This window comes from Pholcus phalangioides, unplaced genomic scaffold, assembly GCF_987345545.1.
Source record: "Pholcus phalangioides strain wild (caught in Gottingen) unplaced genomic scaffold, Ppha-v1.0 ptg000007l_1, whole genome shotgun sequence".
In the NCBI taxonomy this organism is placed as follows: Eukaryota; Metazoa; Arthropoda; class Arachnida; order Araneae; family Pholcidae; genus Pholcus; species Pholcus phalangioides.
In genome coordinates, this window is record NW_028301600.1 from 45,715,178 (window position 1) to 45,733,869 (window position 18,692).

Here is an 18,692-nt window from a genome sequence, read left to right on the forward strand (position 1 = left end):
CAGTACTTTTATTCCATGACGTAAAGACTAGCTAATGAGGTTTTTTTTAAATTCGAAACCTAAGGGGGTCAGAAGAGGGTTCAAAAATTACATGTAAAAATCACGGTGAGCCGAAACCGCTGAAGCTACAAATATGAAATCCGGTCAGTAGTACCATTTTATTACGCAAAGACTCACCAAAAAAAAAAAGAGTGGCTTTTCAAAATTTCACCTCTAAAAGGATAACAAAGGGATTTAAATGTTATATAGAGGCATTACGCCGAGCCGAAACTGCTGAAGTAAAATATATGACATTTGGTCAGTATTTTTATTTTGTAATATAGAGACTCACACTAAAAGGGGATTTTTCAAAATTCAACTCCTAAGGAGGTTCAAAGGTAATATGTAGCAATCATCGCTGAAGCTACAAATATGAAATTTAGTCTTTTGTTTTATTTTATGATGTGGAGACTCACTAAGGGAGACTTCAAATTTCACCCTCTATGCGTGTCATAAGGGATTCAAAGGTCATATGGGGCAATCATGGTGTTGAGCTGAAACCCCTGAAGCTATAAATATGGAATTTGGTCAGCATTATAATGTATTTTATAATGTAGACACCCACTAAGACGAAACCTTTGAAAATTCAACCACCAGGAGGATCATGATAGTTTCAAACGTTATATGGGGGAATCATCGCCGAGTAATTTTGAGATTACTAAATCAACGCGAGCGAAACCGTGGGTAATTGCTAGTTTTATACAGGGTGATTCAGAAAAGATGGAAAAAACTTTAAGATGTGATAGTTCACACCAATACAAAGAATCGTCAAAGAATGCATGGTCTAACATGAAACGCAAACGCGCTAGCACATTTGGCCGCTCCGCAAACGCAAAAATGGCATTCCTGTTAAAATTTATCGGGAAAAAAGAACACCATGCATGCAAATGCAACCTGGGGAAGAAGAAGAAACCGTATGTATCCTTTCTGGCAGTCCTTGTACGACCTGCATCAGACCGGGAAGTAAGAAAAGATCCCGTTTCGCACAGCTGCCGATGCAAACACGCAAATATTTTCGGATTGGGCAATCACCTGTGGGGAAAACGCTCACCGTACATCCGTGTTGCCTCTGTGATACTTCCGTTTGCTGCTCCGTAAATGAAATGCATGTACTTCACAGGGTTGGCGTCCGCGCCTTTTATGCACTATGACGCAGATTTGTATACGGTTTCTTATTCTTCCCCAGGTTGCATTTGCATGCTTGGTGTTCTTTTCTCTCGATAAATTTCAACAGGAATACCGTTTCAACGTTTGCAGAGCGGCCGTTTGCATTTCATGTTAGACCATGCATTCTCTGATGACAATTGTTTGTATTGGTGTGTACTACCACCTCTTAAAGTTTTCCCAATATTTTTTTTTTCTCTGATTCACACCTTGTATATATATATTATTATTATTTTCTGAAAATCGTATTAGCGGTAGATTTTTCCGATTCCACGTTCTTCACACAATATCCGTACTAGTGTTCCGCGTTCTAGCTTTTGCAGAGGTTCAACTTTCTCACGTATACACAAAGCCTCGTTTCTGAAAGAGAATTTCTTTTGATCAAATCTGACTTTTTCTGACCATTTACATTCTTTGAAACACACAGTTGCCATTATTGTGTGTGTGTGTGTGTGTGTGTGTTTCCCAGTAGTCCCAAAATCACCGTGGACACCTGGTAGAAAAAAGAAATAAAATGATTAATGTATTAAGAAAGGCAGAAACACACACACACACACACACACAGAACTTGGGTAAAGTAAACATCAAAAGTCCCCAGGTGAAAAAAAAATTCGACCGAGAGTGTCTGGATTTGGGAGGTCTTACTGTACATTTCTGTATACAGGAGGTAATGGACGCTATGGCCATTTTCGTCAGTATTGGAATAACTCTATTAATTTGCTGTTTAGTTACGCTATACCAGGTATATTAGGTCATTAAGTCCTATTTTTTTTAAAATAATTGAGACCTTCATTTATAAAACATGCGAACTCCATAGAAAGCCATATTAAAAAAAAAAAAAAACCTTTAAATGACTGTCCTGTTAACTTTTCCTTTTGTGACATGGTGCCCTTTACCTCCGGCCTACAGATAATATCCCTCGCGGTTAGAGTAATGCTATATAACAGGTAGCATTTTCTAACTTATGAAAATTAAATAATAAGAAACAATATATAAACAACTTTTCTTCTCTCTCAATTGCTTATCATATCAATAATACATGTTTAATGATTATGTATACTCAAATTATGATAGCATAGCTGCCAACTTTGGAGAATGAGAATTCCTCTTGTCTGGCGCTCAGGCACCAGACCCGCTGCTTCTCCTCAGTTGAGGTCCGATGCACAGAACCCTCTGATTATTTTCGCACCAATCCTAGCACCTGGTAATGGTGGCTGTGAGTTTGACTACCAAGCTGGCCTTTGTACCGTAAATGATATTCAAGATACAAATTCTATCCTAACTTATGGCAGTGTTGATGACAAAGTTCCCTGGATTCGAAACCACAGAAAAATTTGTGTGTACTGTACAGTCAGCTCTCGACTTACGAACATGAAAGTCCGTAAAAATTGGATTAAGGCCAGCATTACACTAGAAGTTTGATAAAAGTTCTTTTATAAAACTTGAAAAATGCTACCAATATCCGTACCCGTTACATTTGCGCAAATGCAACCGATAGGGTTATTGGTTGCATTTGGTTGTATTTACTTTTCAATTTTTTTTATTTGCAATATTTTTGTTGATGATATCTTGATATATAACCCCATGCACTAGTTGAGATTCCAGTTTAGTGTTACTCAAAGGGAGGTTCGTGCACTAACCACTCGTTGCCAGGCAGCTCAAATTCAATGAGAACATTGTGGATATTTTCCGAGTTACTCTAGGAAAAAATTTGTAATGAAACACAATAACCAGAAACTAAATTTATATTCATTTTTATTTATATTCAAGAAAAACTACATACATTCTCAACTATTTTACATTTGAAACCAAACATTTGAACTTATGATCCCTTTGCATCAGTGGAAAAAATTTGCTTATAGCATGAATTGCTAACATGATCTATATCTGACAACCACTCATTTCACATACAAGAACACAAAACATGTGTACAGAAACACAAACAAGTTTCTTTTGTTTTCTGGAATGTGAAATACTTTTTTACATGTATCATACATTGTAAATGAATTCAGTTACATGAAGATAGAAAAAGTTTAAATTATGAATATTTTTTAAAATATATAACAGAAAGTTGGCACTGTAAAATAAAGAAGAAATGATCAATGTAAAAGTAAAGCTCAGTAAAATTGTAATTATTTTTTGACATAATATTTAATTGGCAAGAGATGAATTAATTATGCTTATCAAGTTGGGCTTGATATTTTCAAGACTTGCATCTTTTGACACATCTTGAAACATGGCAAAACCACAATGAAACAAAAAGGCAGTGATTTTGGCAAAAATATTATCATCAAACATTAAGTGAGTGAAAGTTTCATTCACAGAGTCTATAAATGCATTCCCTCCCATACAAATCAATATTCACTAAAAACAAAACAAGAAACAAAAGATGAAAATAGTTAAATATAAACAGCTTAATACTGATGTGAACAATACAGGTTCATAAGATATTTTATGAACATATGCTTTGTACAAGCAATAGCAGTTAAATTTGTTTAATTTTGGCAAAATATAATTTTTACAAAGTTTAGTACAGTTTTTGATTAAGCTAAAGAGTTTTAAACCAATCAATTAGGGACATTAACACGTTTTTATGGAAAGATTTAATAACTAAGACTCGATAATATCTTACCTCAGGACTATTATTTATTATAATTAACTCACTACTTGAATAACTGTGTCACACTTACACAAAAATCATATAAAGAGGGTCTTGAAAAATCTGTGACTTCTGTGTAAGAGTATAAAATGCATGGTATTAGACATGAACAGATACAAAGGCATTTATAGTTTTGATGAAAGAGATTCAGCTACATTAATGAGTGGAAATGAAATGGGAAAACATCTGACAAAAGAGAGAAAGCATGAATGATATTCATATTTGCACATACAAAATAAGGCCTAGGCCGGGATTACACTATAAAAGTTTCATAAAAATTCATGAATAAAATTTGAAAAATGCAGCCAATAAAGGCACCGGTTGCATTCGCTCAAATGTAACCGGTAACTTTATTGGTTGAATTTTTCAAGTCTTGTAAAAAATCTATTATCAAACTTTTATAGTGTAATCCTGGCCTAGAAATATGAAAACGATTTAGATAATAAAAAAATACATAAACAATTTTTTATTGCAAACATGATACTGCTGTAGCTACTAGTAAAATTTTCTTGTGTATTTCTGCAACAAAGTCTGAGCATGTGATTAAAAAAAGAGGAATACAAAATAGTGATCAGAAAAATATATATTTAATCACATTTTGAATGAAATTAATTGAAACATATAAAATGATTCAAAAAACATTATCCAGATCTATTTTTCAAGAAAAATGGCATCCAGACAAGAAAAGACTGGTCTTTTGGATGTTGTTTTGGCTTTAATGACAGAAAATAGTAATGAAATGGGTTATTTAATTACTGAATTAAAATTAAGAAATATTAGAATAAATCAGCTAAAATTTCACCTTTTACTGGATGTAATGAAAAAAACCTTTTCCATTTAAACTCTCTAATTGGAATACAGAGTGGTTTGCAATATGCACTTTTATTTAGATACACAATTCAGCAAAAAATGATTATTTGAAATTATTCCTTTTTGTCTCTATCACATAGCCTCAATAATTCAGTGTTATGCTAAGATGTATACTAAGTGTGCATATGCTACACTTACTTTTGGTTTGTGTAACAGATTTCACCGGGATCTCAAGTTGAAAATGCATCTTAAGAAAAGTTACTTAGTCTATGTGTACCATTATTTTACTGTCTGTATGAACAATCGAAAAAAAATACAAAAAAAAAAAAAAGAAAGAAGTTGCATTACAGTGAAATCTCAATATATCCATACTCTGGGGACCAAGAAAAAGTATTATTGTAGAGGGATTATGTATACACACGCACACACACACAGTTATATTACAGCAGTTTGACATTAAACAACAGGAATTTCGAAACAAGATTTGGAAAAATATCATTGTAGAGGGATTTATCAAAAATTGTTTTAATAAGGTTTCACAGTAGTTGTAAAAACAAGTTCCTATTCTTTTAATATGAATGCAATTTGACTACAGTTGGTAAGGGGTAAATGCACAATTTTGTATAAAATTACAATATCTACTGAATGAAAACTCCTTTAAATTAAGTAAAATATTTTGAATGGCTCAAAACTTGTTCAGCTTTTTAAACCACAATATAGCTACAAGAAATTATTTTTTACTTATTTGAAAGTTTAAAATTTTTTACGAAAATATTTGATTTTTTTTAAACTCACTTTCCATTCTTAAGTGTCCATTGTGAAATGAGAATTCCTATATAAACTAAGAAAAAATTGTATTGAAACTTAAAGTTGGTAGATTAAGATCTTTCTCCTCTACATAAAACTTTGCCTGATGCATGTTGGTCACTTGTGTGGATCATGTAACCCCAACCATTTCATATCAATGCAAGATTTATCATTACTGCTGACATTACTTTCTATAAATATGTAGACAAGTTAATAGTTTGAGTGTTTTGAAAATATGAATCACAACACCCTAAAATTAACTGAAAATTATTAATTCATTTTTGATTTTTGTACGCATTTAATGAACTTTTTTGAAAAAAAAATGCTTCAATGATGATTCTGTCTGATACAAAAATATTTCGGGAGTGGTAGCCCAGGTTGATAAGATACTCTCCTAAAGTACCAAAGGATGTTTAGAGGTGTTGCGAATTTGATATCCGGTTCATCCGTCAGAAATTTTCCTGCCACATGACCACAAAAAATGTTGTTACCGCAGAGAGTCCCACACCAACCTCTTGGTGGGTATAAAAAGGCTGCTGTTTAGAATCAGCAATAAATTGTAGGTCCCAGTCTAATTAGCCCTCATGTGCAGAAAATGACTGTAGTGTGACAAAAATGATCAAATGAACAAAAAATATTTCAATCATATGTATATCAAGAATACAGCTAAACGCATATGTTGAAGGATAAAATCTTTCCCTTGAATCTAACATGGTACAAAGAAATGTATAAGCAGAGAATGTCAATACTTGGTCTGTACATATTTTTCTACCTCACACTGTCTATTTTTTAATCTTCGTAAACCGTATTGCATAAAGATACAGAAATATTTTTTTTCAGTTTTAAGAAATTTAAGACCCTTGTGGTATTAACATATTCTTTGTTCAACAATGTCAAAAATAAAAATAGCTCTCATGCTTGAATTTATATATATATATTAAATCAAAATAAAGTATTCATTAAAGATATGTTAGCCAATGTTTGAAGTTGTTAAAACTTTTCAAATCTGCCTAAATCAGCTGCAATTAACTAATTCAACAACCCACATGACGATTGATTAGAAAAGAGCAAGAACCAATACAGCTAAATGCATAATATTTTTCTATTCTCAAGTAAAAAAAAAATGTTTTCTTCATATTCACATCAACTCGAGGAACTGAAACACAAATTCTGCAAGACACTTTGGAAGAGTCATGCTAGCTACATACAAACTTTATGGCACAGTAAACTAAACGAAAGACTTTATACACACATTTAATAACACATGGGATCAATGAAATCTCCCGAAATTGTAACATTTTACAAGACTAAAATAACACATGTAGTAAACAATTATATACAAAAATACAACACTGACCAAAAATGGACTACAGAAGGTGATATATTAACATGTGAATGAGAGATAAAAATCCCAAATGCATCTTTGAAATTTAATGATAATATTATCATTGGCTACTAAAAGATGTTGTGAAGCAAATTTTCATTCTGAATATGTTTCATATTAATGGAAAAGGAAATAGTGTCTGTTAGACTTTGACAACAATCAATATTCTGCTGATTTGGTACACAAATACTCACAGTATAAAGGCACTTCAACATGTGCAGTAGAAAAAAATATCAACAATAAAAACTTCACCTTAGCAGAAAATATACCTCTATGAAATTCAACAACTTTTATGTTTTGTAACATTAATAGTCAATCTATGAAAATTTTAAAAGTACCAAAAAATATAACTAACTTTAAAAACATCCATTAAAATTAGTTACCACCAAAGAAGATCTATAGCTTATTTAGCCTTCGTAGATGTGAAAAGATTTTAAGACCATTCTAGACCCAAAAAAGGCATAAAACTGATATAAAAACTCACAGAATTGAACAAAATATGAATTAACAGCAACATACAAATAGAAAAATGGTTTAAAATACATATTCAGATGAGCACTCATGGCTAAAACTATACAAATATATCACAGTACATTAGAAGACCACAGAAGTTCCTTATAAACAACATTCCAACTGTTCTCTTTTTCCCATAGACATCTGAAAATGTGCAAAGTTGTGACTTCTCAAAAAACAGGTACTTGTTTCATTTTTTTTCACTTATTAAATGAGCCATGTCACCTTGAGTATAAGTAAAAACCTGCAGCAAATAACCAGAATTACCCACTGATTGTGCCACACACTGCATATGATTAAGTAGTCACCTGCACTAAAACACATACAAATGAAGTACATCCGGCATTGAGATAAAATCCTTTTCTTGAGTTCAGTTTTATATCACCTCTCGAACTTTCATGAAAGTTCTCTTACTGGTAAATACATATGCAGTGAGTGGAAGTTTTCTTTTCTTCATTTATAGTCGATATCTTAAACAGTTGTTTCACTTCTTCGGATATTTAGAGGTTGTAACTCTCTTTGTAAACCATTATAATCATTATAGTATTCATGTTCATCTGTATCATCATCACTACTGTTGGTTTTACGCTGCGGCTGTGGAGGAACACTTTTTGAATCAGGTTTTACAAGGAGATATTCTGGATTATCTATGGCCTGTGCATGATTACCAGGTACCATAAAGTCAGGCAAAAATGGATAGTCTTTTGATTCAAAACCTGAAAAATAAAATTTAATACATTATTGTTTTGAATGTGATCATTTTTAAAATTTTTCTGTAATTAAACATGATAAACCAATGTTTCATAAAGCAGGTGATCAAAAAGTCCTGCTGATACAACATAAGGTTCTATGAGTTGACTCGGCAAAAGGATGATGAGAATATGCATCACATCTGTGTGATCACCTATACATTGTGTAATGAAACTTATTTTTTAAAATTGACTACAGCACGGGGAGAGGATATTATCAGTAAAATGCCTTGAATTAACTTTATTTACAGTTTTATTGAAGTCATTGCATAATTTTTTTTGGCCTCGTGTTGTAGGCAGATGCAACAGCCATTGGTTCCAGTACACTGCATACTCAAAGTATATAGAATATCTTATTTAACTAGTATGGTAAGAATGCACATGCAACACAAAAGTAAACTCTGAACTCTGTTGATGGAGATATTTTATGACTAAACATGCTGAAATACGCAAGACACATGAAAAAATTTCATTATTTCAGATATAAAAAGATTTAAAAGGAAGGATTAGTGAAGATTAAATTAACTTTTGAAAGAAAGACACTGAGAATATGTTGAAACAGGTCAAGAGTCTTTGAAGTACTGTCTGAACTTGAAAGTAATGATCAATAGTTAGACACAGACACATATAAACTATCTTAAGAAATGACAGTTCAACGGGGGTAAAAAAATAAGTACCAGGCACTCCTATCTTTGGTTCTCCAACAAGATCCATATAACCAGCTGCATTGCAAGAAAGAGGTGAAGGAACTAGGTAATCCTCTTCATCAACAGGAAGATCTAATTTTACATCCTGGCTACCTGATGGCAAAGTTGAAGCACCTTGAAAGAATCCTTCACAATCTAAAATTATAAAATTACATCAAAATGTACCCAGTATTGCATTCGTATACAGTATCTTGTATTCTACATAGCAAATTTAGATTTCTTTTAAAAGTAACCCTCTTCTTCTGTTAACACTAGAAGGACCAGGTTGGTCATTTTAGCCATTTTCAATTTTCCCAGTTAGTTTTCATAATGAACCAAATTGTTTAGAATCATAGGCATACACTTGTATTGGACCCATGGTCTGCAGCCCCATCCCCAATAATTTTGGAGAGCTGGCTCAACCTCACAAAAATTTGCATGTGCATGTTTTCACCCCTGGACTCTCAAAGAGAATTTAAAAATTAATAAAGAATTGCTACAAAAAGCTAGTAGAAACAATCGGTTAAAATTTTATTTTATTACTTTTTTCAAAAATCTCAAATGTACATATTTATCCAGTGAAAAAAATCATTGGTTTCTAAACAACACAGTTCTGTCCAAAGAATTCACTAACAAAAAAGTTTAATTTACTAGTTTAAGTTTAATTTACTAGTTAAGTTTAATTTAATATCTAGGTTTAGTTACATTCATTGCTAACTATTCTACTGGTAGAGAAAAGTTGCAAAGAAACCCATCAGCACTGAGGAATTATAACATGTGGGTAGCACACAAAAACTTGAAAAAAATATAATTAAGTTAGGCATTTTGACATATTTACTAATAAATTATTCTATAAATTTTCTTCAGATCGATTTTTCATTTTGGGGGAAAAAAAATCTCAACTCTTTCAATAATATATTCTGATTAAATTCAAAGCAAATGATTCTGATCATGATCTCCTGATTCATACAAATCCTGGGTGGGATGATTTTCGTTTCATTCCTTGATAGTCTGTAATTGTGGTGTATCACCATTAAACTGTCACATATTTCACACCTGAATATGGAGCTGTCAGATTTGTATTGGTGAAACCTAACAATGGGCATGTGTGTCAAGCGTTGTGAGCATCTTGTGTTTAGTAGGTGGTGCTATCTATCTCTCATTCAAGTTGTTATTGTGTGGATATGCAATTTAATTTATGTCTTGTAAGTTTGCTGATTATCATGGCGGGCATGGCTCAAGACAAATCTCTACCCGTGCAGGACCTGTTTTTGACACCCCTCCTGCCCATCCCATTGTTTTTCATTCCTAAAAAAAATTATTTTTGCGCCCTTTCATCCCTAGTTAGGTGCCCCTCCAATAAGTGGACAGAAACATTTTTCCTTTAATTTTTTTTTAATCAATGAAATTTGTTATCACCCCTTCACCTCAGATTTGGTGTTCCTCCTAGAGTGGACAGAAATATTTTTCTCTTATTTTTTGCAATCAAAAAATTTTTTCCCTATTTTTCATCTCAAATTTGGTGCCTCTCCTGGAGCCATGCTCCGTGTGGCCATATGGCCCAAGAGCTGCCTCTGTGTTGAGGCAACAGAGTTTTTTTTCAAAAGAATAGTCAACAAGTTGTAAAATCTTAGAAAATTGTATTAAGCCAACCACCACTGCACATTAGCGGGTCCCAAACCCAGATTTTCATAATGTGAAACTCACGACCACTTCGCGGCTAGATGACAAAACTGTGGATATTTATAACAGAGGTCTTACAGATTTTTTTCCTCAAACGATCGTGGAAAAAATTTTACAATTTGAACGGGTGATCCAATCTTATACAGTTTTTCAAAAAGGTGCATGTTTGACAAATGAAGAAAATTTACGCAGTAAATATGCTGTTTCTGAATGTGGGTTGGTAGCTACAAAGATACCATAATTTCATATATATAACCCACACCAGAAAAACCCTCAGAAATAGCAAAATTTGGTATTATCGTCACTCATTCAAAGACACAATTAGATATTTCATCAGTCTCTTCGTGGTAGACCTTTCCCCTCAATGTGTGGGTTTGTATATCTTATACCAATACATAGTACAGTATACTTTCTCTTCACTTGCTGAAAAGTTGCAGGTCACGATATATCAGGATCATGACAGATGGTGAGAAGGAGGGAAAAAAAGATGACACACAGGTTTCCCCTCTGTACTTTTTATTCTCAGAACTCTGAAAAAACAGGTCCTGTGGGATGTGCGTGGTTTATGCTTCCTTTCCCGAAATTTTGGGTATTTGATGCGCTATAGCACTAGTGCATTAGTGTCATCTGACGTCCCCAATAATTAAATACATTTTTGTTAATTTAAATGCTTTGGGAAAGTTAATACCAACTCAGAGATGCCATTATACTCTAACTTACTTGGGCCACACGTCCCAGGTTATTGGCAAAATCTGGGTCTTTTTTGAGTGAGAGTGGGTCCCTCTTGAAAAAAAATTAAAGCACTGTTCCCTCTCCCCATCATTAACTGGTATCCTTGTGAATCAAATAATTCATTCCTAAAAGCATGTTCAATCCAAAGGTTTATTGAAAAAAAGGTTAATTTACCAGCTTATAACTAGGTTCTTTTACTTTAATTGTCTACTCTAGTAGAGAAAGCTTGCAGAGCTTGCATTAACAAAGAGAATTTAACGCATGTAATAAATCTGAAACAAATATAATTAAGGTAGGCATACACATTTATATATTTGCTATTAAATCAATTTGTAAATTCTCTTCTGAATGATTTTCCATTTCGAAAAACCTTAGCTCTTTCAATAGTATCTTCTGATTAAATTTGAAGCAAATGATTCTGACATTTATCTTTTCTGATTCTATATTCATATAAATCCTTGCAAAGCGATTTCCTGATGGAATGATTTTCATTTCTCTCCCTGATGATCTACAACTCTGATGTACCACCATTAACTGCCACATATTTTCACACCTAAATATGGGAGCTATGTCAGATTTGTGTTGGTGAAACTCAACAGTGTGCTTGTGGGTGTGCTTAGCATTTGACTTGTTTTGTATTCAGTATTTGGTGCAATCTATCCTCAAAATTTGCTAATGAAATTTAATGTACACATATTTGTGTTGCAAGTCTGTGTGATCGTCATAGCAACAGTTTCTTTTAGGGATAGCCAATTCAAAGTTGGAAAAACTTTGAAAATCATATTTAGCTGATTACCATTGCACAATTACAGGTTCCAAACCCGGATTTTCACTAAAGGTGAAATTCAAGTATGGCATGGGGGTCCCATTGCTTATTATAATGCATGACATTATCCTTCCCCATTTGGACTCTTTTTATTTAATTATTTACAAAATTTACTACTTCATTTTATTTTTTTAGGGCTGAGCCACTGGGAAGTGTGCATGGAACCCTAAGGATCCCGCAGGTTGGGAAACCAGTAATCTTTTCACTACAAGGAAGAACTAGCAGCTTTCAAATTTATTTCTTTTGCCTTTTCATCCAACCATAAGGCCAGGGGTATGTTTGCTGTATGATATTAGGTTGTAAACAAAGTAAAACCTAGAGAAAAACTAAATGAACAAAATATTGTTGTCTTTCGAACATTTAAAGCCTATTTCTTTTAAGCCCGACCTGTCTCAAGCAATTTAGAAACAGGCAAAATAAACAAATATCATTTTAATAATACAAATGCAACCCCACAACAGGCAAAATGCCCAATGAGGTGGATGAGAAAAACATGCCCATAACAAATATGAATGTCATATATTTCTAAAATACAGCAACCCAATTAAAAATGCAATTATAAAAACTAAAGACTTATACATATATATACCTCTCTATCTCCCAAAACTGATGGGACTGAAAAAAATTTCAAAATACAGAGTTTTTGAGAAATAGTTCTTTTAATAAGAAATAGGCAAACATTTTCAAAAAAATTGATTGGTTAAAAACTGAAAATACTGTATCATATACTACATACTAATGAAATTATTGGTAAAATTACATAATCATACTATATGCAAATATACTAAATACGTTCAAATTTTTTTTCTCAATTCGATCCTATTTACATAATTTATTCAAAATAATCTGTAAGCTTAGATAAGTATAGATTGATGCATATTTTTTTCTCTTTGAGCCATCACAATTTTACCTATACTAGCAAGAACTACAAATATTTTAGGCCCTATCTTCTCAGTTTGCTCCAGAAAATGGCGCATGTAGTAAACATTTTTCACTGTTGTTTTTTTCTAATTCCTCTGAAGCATGTTCTCAGGGTTCATACACATTTTCATAAAAAAATTTCCCTGACTTTTCCAGGTATTCCAGTCAAATTTTCAAAAAATTTCAGGTTTTTTTTTAAAATCAAAAATTGATATAAATTAATAAAAATTTACAAAAAAATTAATCCTATTATAAAATTAATGTTAATTAATTACAATATCATAATGACATCATAATCATAGATTTTTTTAAATGCATTTATGCTTTTCAAATACACCTGATGGAAAAGAAAAATGGAACACAATTAAGAAATGAAAGATTTCCTTTTTATACAATTTCAATGCCCACAAGATTTAAGCCTTTACTGTTGTTTCCTTAGTGACATAATTAGTCAAAGATGTAGTTGGTTTCACTGCATCAAAATTCTTTACAGTGGGCTTGCGCTCGTTTAAGCGCTAGAACCGATAAATTTAGCAATCAGGGGTTGCTCAATGAACTCCTCTGATTTCACATGCTTGGCATGGTTGTGAATGACTTATCTGCCCATGTTGCCCAAGTTGAGAGTTTTGCAGCAAAGCTGACACCACACTTTATATGGGTTATTTTTGACTGCTTTGATCCAATCAGCCTACTGACGATTCAGGTTTTTATCCAGCCACACAAGTTTTCTTACTACTCATTGTTTTTAAATAAAATACCCACGTGGAAATCAAAATGTACATGCACATCATCCGCCATTCCTAACTGAAGTCAACTTACGAAATTATCGCAACTGAGCTTTGTACCCATGGCTTTCTACGATGCGTAGTTATGATGTTTCTCTGGAAACACTAGAAAGAGTTGCGATAAGGTCGCAGCAATATGCTTTTCTATGCGAACTTACGAAATCTTCATTCCTCCATGGCAGTATCTATAGTTTTTTGTGATACATTGCAATATTTTACAGATTATCAATATTTACGATGCTATCAGAATTCCCTTTTTTCAAAGAGGGAAATTTTTTGTTCTCTTTATTATTATTATTTGTTTGATCAATCTTTTTTTCCGATCAGACGACAATCGTGACGATTTTCCAGGTTGTTGTCTGGAATGTCCAGGTTTTAAAACAAAAATGGGCCTTTTTCCCTGATTTCCTTAACATTTTTAGTAAAAAAAATTTCCCCTGACTTTTCCAGGATTTCCCAGTTTTCCCTGATCTGTATGAACCCTGCTTCTGCTGTATTTTCATCACCTGAGTTGGCCATACATTCACCAATAATTTAGGTTACAGCAGTGCTGTCTTAAAGCATGGGCTTACCCGAGCACGGCCTGGGGGCCTCAAGAGAAGACCTCACAAAAATGAGAACCGGTTCAAATTTTTCAGAATTCGTTAAGTAGGGCCTCAGAAAAATCACTTGACCCATGGGCCTATAATGTTTCTGAAATGGCCCTAAGTATATCAGTCTAGGTGCTGCAAGTTTGTAGTGAACTTATCCATTTCCACAAATCAGAAAATGAAATTTTTTCTAGCTTCAAGTGATGCTCTAATGTTTTGAAATTTCATCTTCAACATTGTTTTGAGATTCGTGGTATTTGAATGAACCACCAGATCTGATTTTTCATCACTGAGATGACTGGTTCCAAACCTGTAGCTTTATTGAAGCAATTTTGAAAAGTCTGTTGAAAAGTTTTGAACAAGCCATCCACGAGGCATCCACCCCCCTATCAATTACAGTATCTGCCTATGAGTGATAAGATCCATCAACACAATGGGCTGTAATAGAAATAATACTTTATCAGTTTCATTCAACTCTGGAGATTAACACGAAAGAGCAAGAATTTCCATGGTTTTTTTTTTTACTATAATTGGGTTTAGCCTGGGAGATAGAGTTTTTTGAAAATTACCTCTCAAGACAGAGGTGAAAATGCATTGATTTAGTACATTAAAGCAGGGATTCATTTATTCTTCGAGATATAGAGTTTTTCGAGAAAGAGATGTATGACTGTACATCAGTGTTCCCCAAAGTGGGCGATGGCAAGGTCCAGGGGACAATAGAAGCTATGGGTATAACATAGGATCCTATGTGTATGCTTGAGTGGGGGAGAATGAGAGAAAACTTTCTGTGAAGAAAGGGGCGATGGAACAAAGAGTTTGGGAAACTATGCTGTACATGATATAATATAATACAATGCCCATAAAAATATTTATGGTTGTCTTAGCTAAGTATGGATAGCAAAATGTCTACTTTAAAGTGGTCACCAGCCTGCTCAATGATCGATCCTGTTTTTTAATACTTTGTCAATCCCCACCCCCCTTAATTTATGGCTTTTGTTGCACCAATATTCATGAAATTGCATGACAGTTTTATAAAATGAATTTATCGATTGAATCACAATTTATGTGTTTCTCGCAATGAACTGTAAGGGATTCCATTTTGACAGAACTAATTTAGTTTCTCAAACTTTTCGATTAAAAACCAAGTGAATAATAGAGTGAAACCTGTGAAAAAGTAAGTGAGGGTATGTGCAGAAGTTTTGGAATCTTTCCTAAATAGGATTGCAGTACAGTATCTCACTAGTTATGTGCCATGAAGAAAGGATGAAATACTTTCACTATTGAGATTAAAACTTACCAGCAAAAGAATAAAATACATATGTTGGAATAATTGAAGATATTAGGTGTAGCTTAAGAGATACAATATTACAATTAATTGTTTTACACTCATCTGACTTCATTATCTATAAAAAATTATAAATTAAAAAACAAACATTGAAATTCAAAACTTTCATGCTTTTATGAAACTTACCTCTATCTAGTGCTTTCAGAGGATCTGAACAATAACGAGTGTTCAAGCTATTGTCTCGAATATGATTATTTCGAACATGCGATTGGCTGTTCTCTGGCATACCATATTTTAAACCAGAATGATTAGAATTCATATGATGATGATTAACATCTGAACTATTCACAGAATCCCCATCAAATCCACGATCTTCCATAAACTTTTTAATTGGCGTAGGAGGAGGAGGAGAATCAGATGAAAGTTGTTCTAATTTTGGTTGCAAATACTCTTCAGCATCCATGATAACTTCAGGTCCTTCAATTGGCATACTTAAAGTACGAATCAACTCTTTTTCATCTTGAGGAGTGTAGCTTGGAAGCCTCATGAGTTTATCACCATGTATAACTAGATATCTTCCTGGATCTCGGGCCATTTTGGCAAATTCTTCAGCAAGTTCTTTGAATGATGGGCGAGACTCAGCATCCAACATCCAACCTGTTGAAGACAGTAATTTTAAATCAGTTTAGCAATGTGAAATCAAAAAAATAGAAAAAATCATCAAACTATTCATACTTGTTATTGATATATTATCAAATTTTCCAAAAAAATGTAGCAAATGAAACAACACTGCTAAGAAAATCTGTTATTCTTTTTTCCAAACATTTTCTGTTAATTAAACTAATGGTATAAACATAAGCATACCTTATTGAACTCAGAATACACGAAATTCAACAATAGAAGTAAAAAACTATTACAGCTTATCAAATGCTTCTGATTGTTTCTTAAACACACAAACTATTTAAATAATTCACTCTACCCTAATACTTCACATGTTGTTTTTAAAGATATTTTTGCTTCAGTTTTTATTATAATTTTTTTTAATGGAGTTATTTATTTATATTAAGCTTAATATGCAAGTAATTTGTGATAGTTTGTATAAAGGAATATGCTGCTATCTATCCTGATCCACCTATAGCCTATGATTCCTATGATTTAACATCCATGATATGCAGAAATGTGCCAAAAAGAAGCCACTTTGCTATGCAACAAAGTATTGTTCAAGTACTCATCATCATCAGTGGTACGTCAATCCTGAGACTGGTTTGCCCCCATGCTGAGTAGCCACCACTCATCTCTTGGGCTTTGCTCTTTAGTTGGTTATAGCTGGTACATTCTGTGTTATTTAGTAGCATTGAGATCCAGGTGACTTTGGATCCAGGAGATTTTGAAAAATCTGACCAGGCACAATAGAAGTTAATGGGAAAAAAATTAATAAGACTACCTCAAAGAGGATGCAGAGCATATTAGTGTTGGCCATGGTATTGTGTATAATATAGGCAGATGCACAAACTTTTAAGCTTCCACGCTGTACAAGAGCTGGATTACTTGTTTAAGGGTCAAATATGAATAAAAACAAAGAAATCATTGTATACAACTAAAACCCTTTTTAATTACTTTTTCTATCTAACTTGTGCATTTATATCTAGGAAACTTTTTTTCTAGACAAAATGTACTAGACTTACCTCCTTTTCACTCATTTTTGTTCATCAGGTGTGATAAATATTTTTATTTGATTTTATCAAAATTAGCTGAATTTTTTTTTTTATTATATAGGCTAAGAATTAATACTCTTTGGTGGCATGAATATGTAAATATGAGACGGAATCATCACATAAAACTACAATTATATCTTTGTTGGGACTTGGGTGAAAATTGTAGAATAGGGCTATTGAAACTGAAAATAACAAACTAGTAACATACTCACATTTGATCATAATCATATAAACATCAATAGTACATATAGATGGCTGTGAAAGACGTTCTCCTTTCTCCAATAAATCTGGTACCTCTCTAGCTGGAATACTTTCATATGGACGTCCACCATACGTCAACAGTTCCCAAACAGTCACTCCTTTTGAAAACATAACACAATACATACCATGAGGGAACAAACACATAACAAAGTTTGATATTATAATGTTACATTCGCAGTAGGACCACCATATATGTAGATTTAGAATGTAATGCTGTGTGTTTGGAAAATAATGTGCATGGTTGAAGTTTCTAAAACATAAGAGACAGCAGGGGTGGGAAGGGATGAATCACAGTTTGGAGCAAATTTTTTTTTTTCGGAACAGCAAAATATAGGATTTGGAAGCAGTTTTAGAGCAAGGATGTATAAATTGGAGCAAAAAAATTATTGTTACAAGTAGAGATGGGGCGATTAGTGATTTGGCAAATAATTGAATATTCGGCTAATGCTTTAGCCAAATATCGAATATTTGGCAGCAGAATATTGATTTTCTTAAAATTCATCACAATTATAAATGAAATTGGTGTTTTTAATTGAAAACAAAATTATTAGTTATTTCAAATGATTGGTATTGAATTTTAATTATGTAATTTATTATTTAAATAAATATGAGAGAAAAAAAATTTCTGAAGAAGGGGGAGATGGAACAAAACATTTGGGAAACTGAATTAAAGCAACAATATTTGGGATTGATAACAAAAATGAGAAGGAAAAAAAATTTATTTTAAAAAAGCAGCCGTATTTCCTTGACAAATTTTTCACACCAGTCTATTCTAGATCAGTGGTTATGCTGGCACTGGGCATGTGGCTGGAGAAAATACATTCCCAGTCAAAATTTTTACATACCCTGGACATGCCAGCAATAGATTTTTCCAATTATGCAAGCTTTGTACTACCCAGAAATTTAGGTCACAAAATTGGTTCTTTGCTATCGACAAAAGGGATAGAAGGTATTCACTCATGGATATGGGGATTTAACTGCAGTTACTATACTTTCTTCACTTTGAATGTGAACTAAATAATATAAGTTAAAAACCACAAAAAAATTTCATAAATAAACACTGATTTTATATAATAATTTTTA

General features: G+C 32.9%; 1 protein-coding gene across 2 annotated transcripts in view; it reads right to left on the reverse strand.

The window, feature by feature from the left end:
• Positions 1-5,769: 5,769 nt before the first annotated feature.
• The window catches only part of Egfr (epidermal growth factor receptor), a 192,996-nt gene continuing 180,073 nt past the window's right edge, over positions 5,770-18,692 (reverse strand). Inside the window, exons 24-27 of one of the 2 annotated variants that reach the window (XM_089233347.1) lie at positions 17,561-17,707; positions 15,820-16,290; positions 8,803-8,967; positions 5,770-8,092 (exon numbers count right to left, since the gene is read on the reverse strand). In XM_089233347.1, the coding sequence (XP_089089473.1) occupies positions 7,848-8,092; positions 8,803-8,967; positions 15,820-16,290; positions 17,561-17,707 (1,028 nt within the window). In that variant the 3' untranslated portion in view covers positions 5,770-7,847. The remainder of the gene's footprint in view (positions 8,093-8,802; positions 8,968-15,819; positions 16,291-17,560; positions 17,708-18,692) is intronic. The other variant, XM_089233346.1, reaches the window with a different exon arrangement.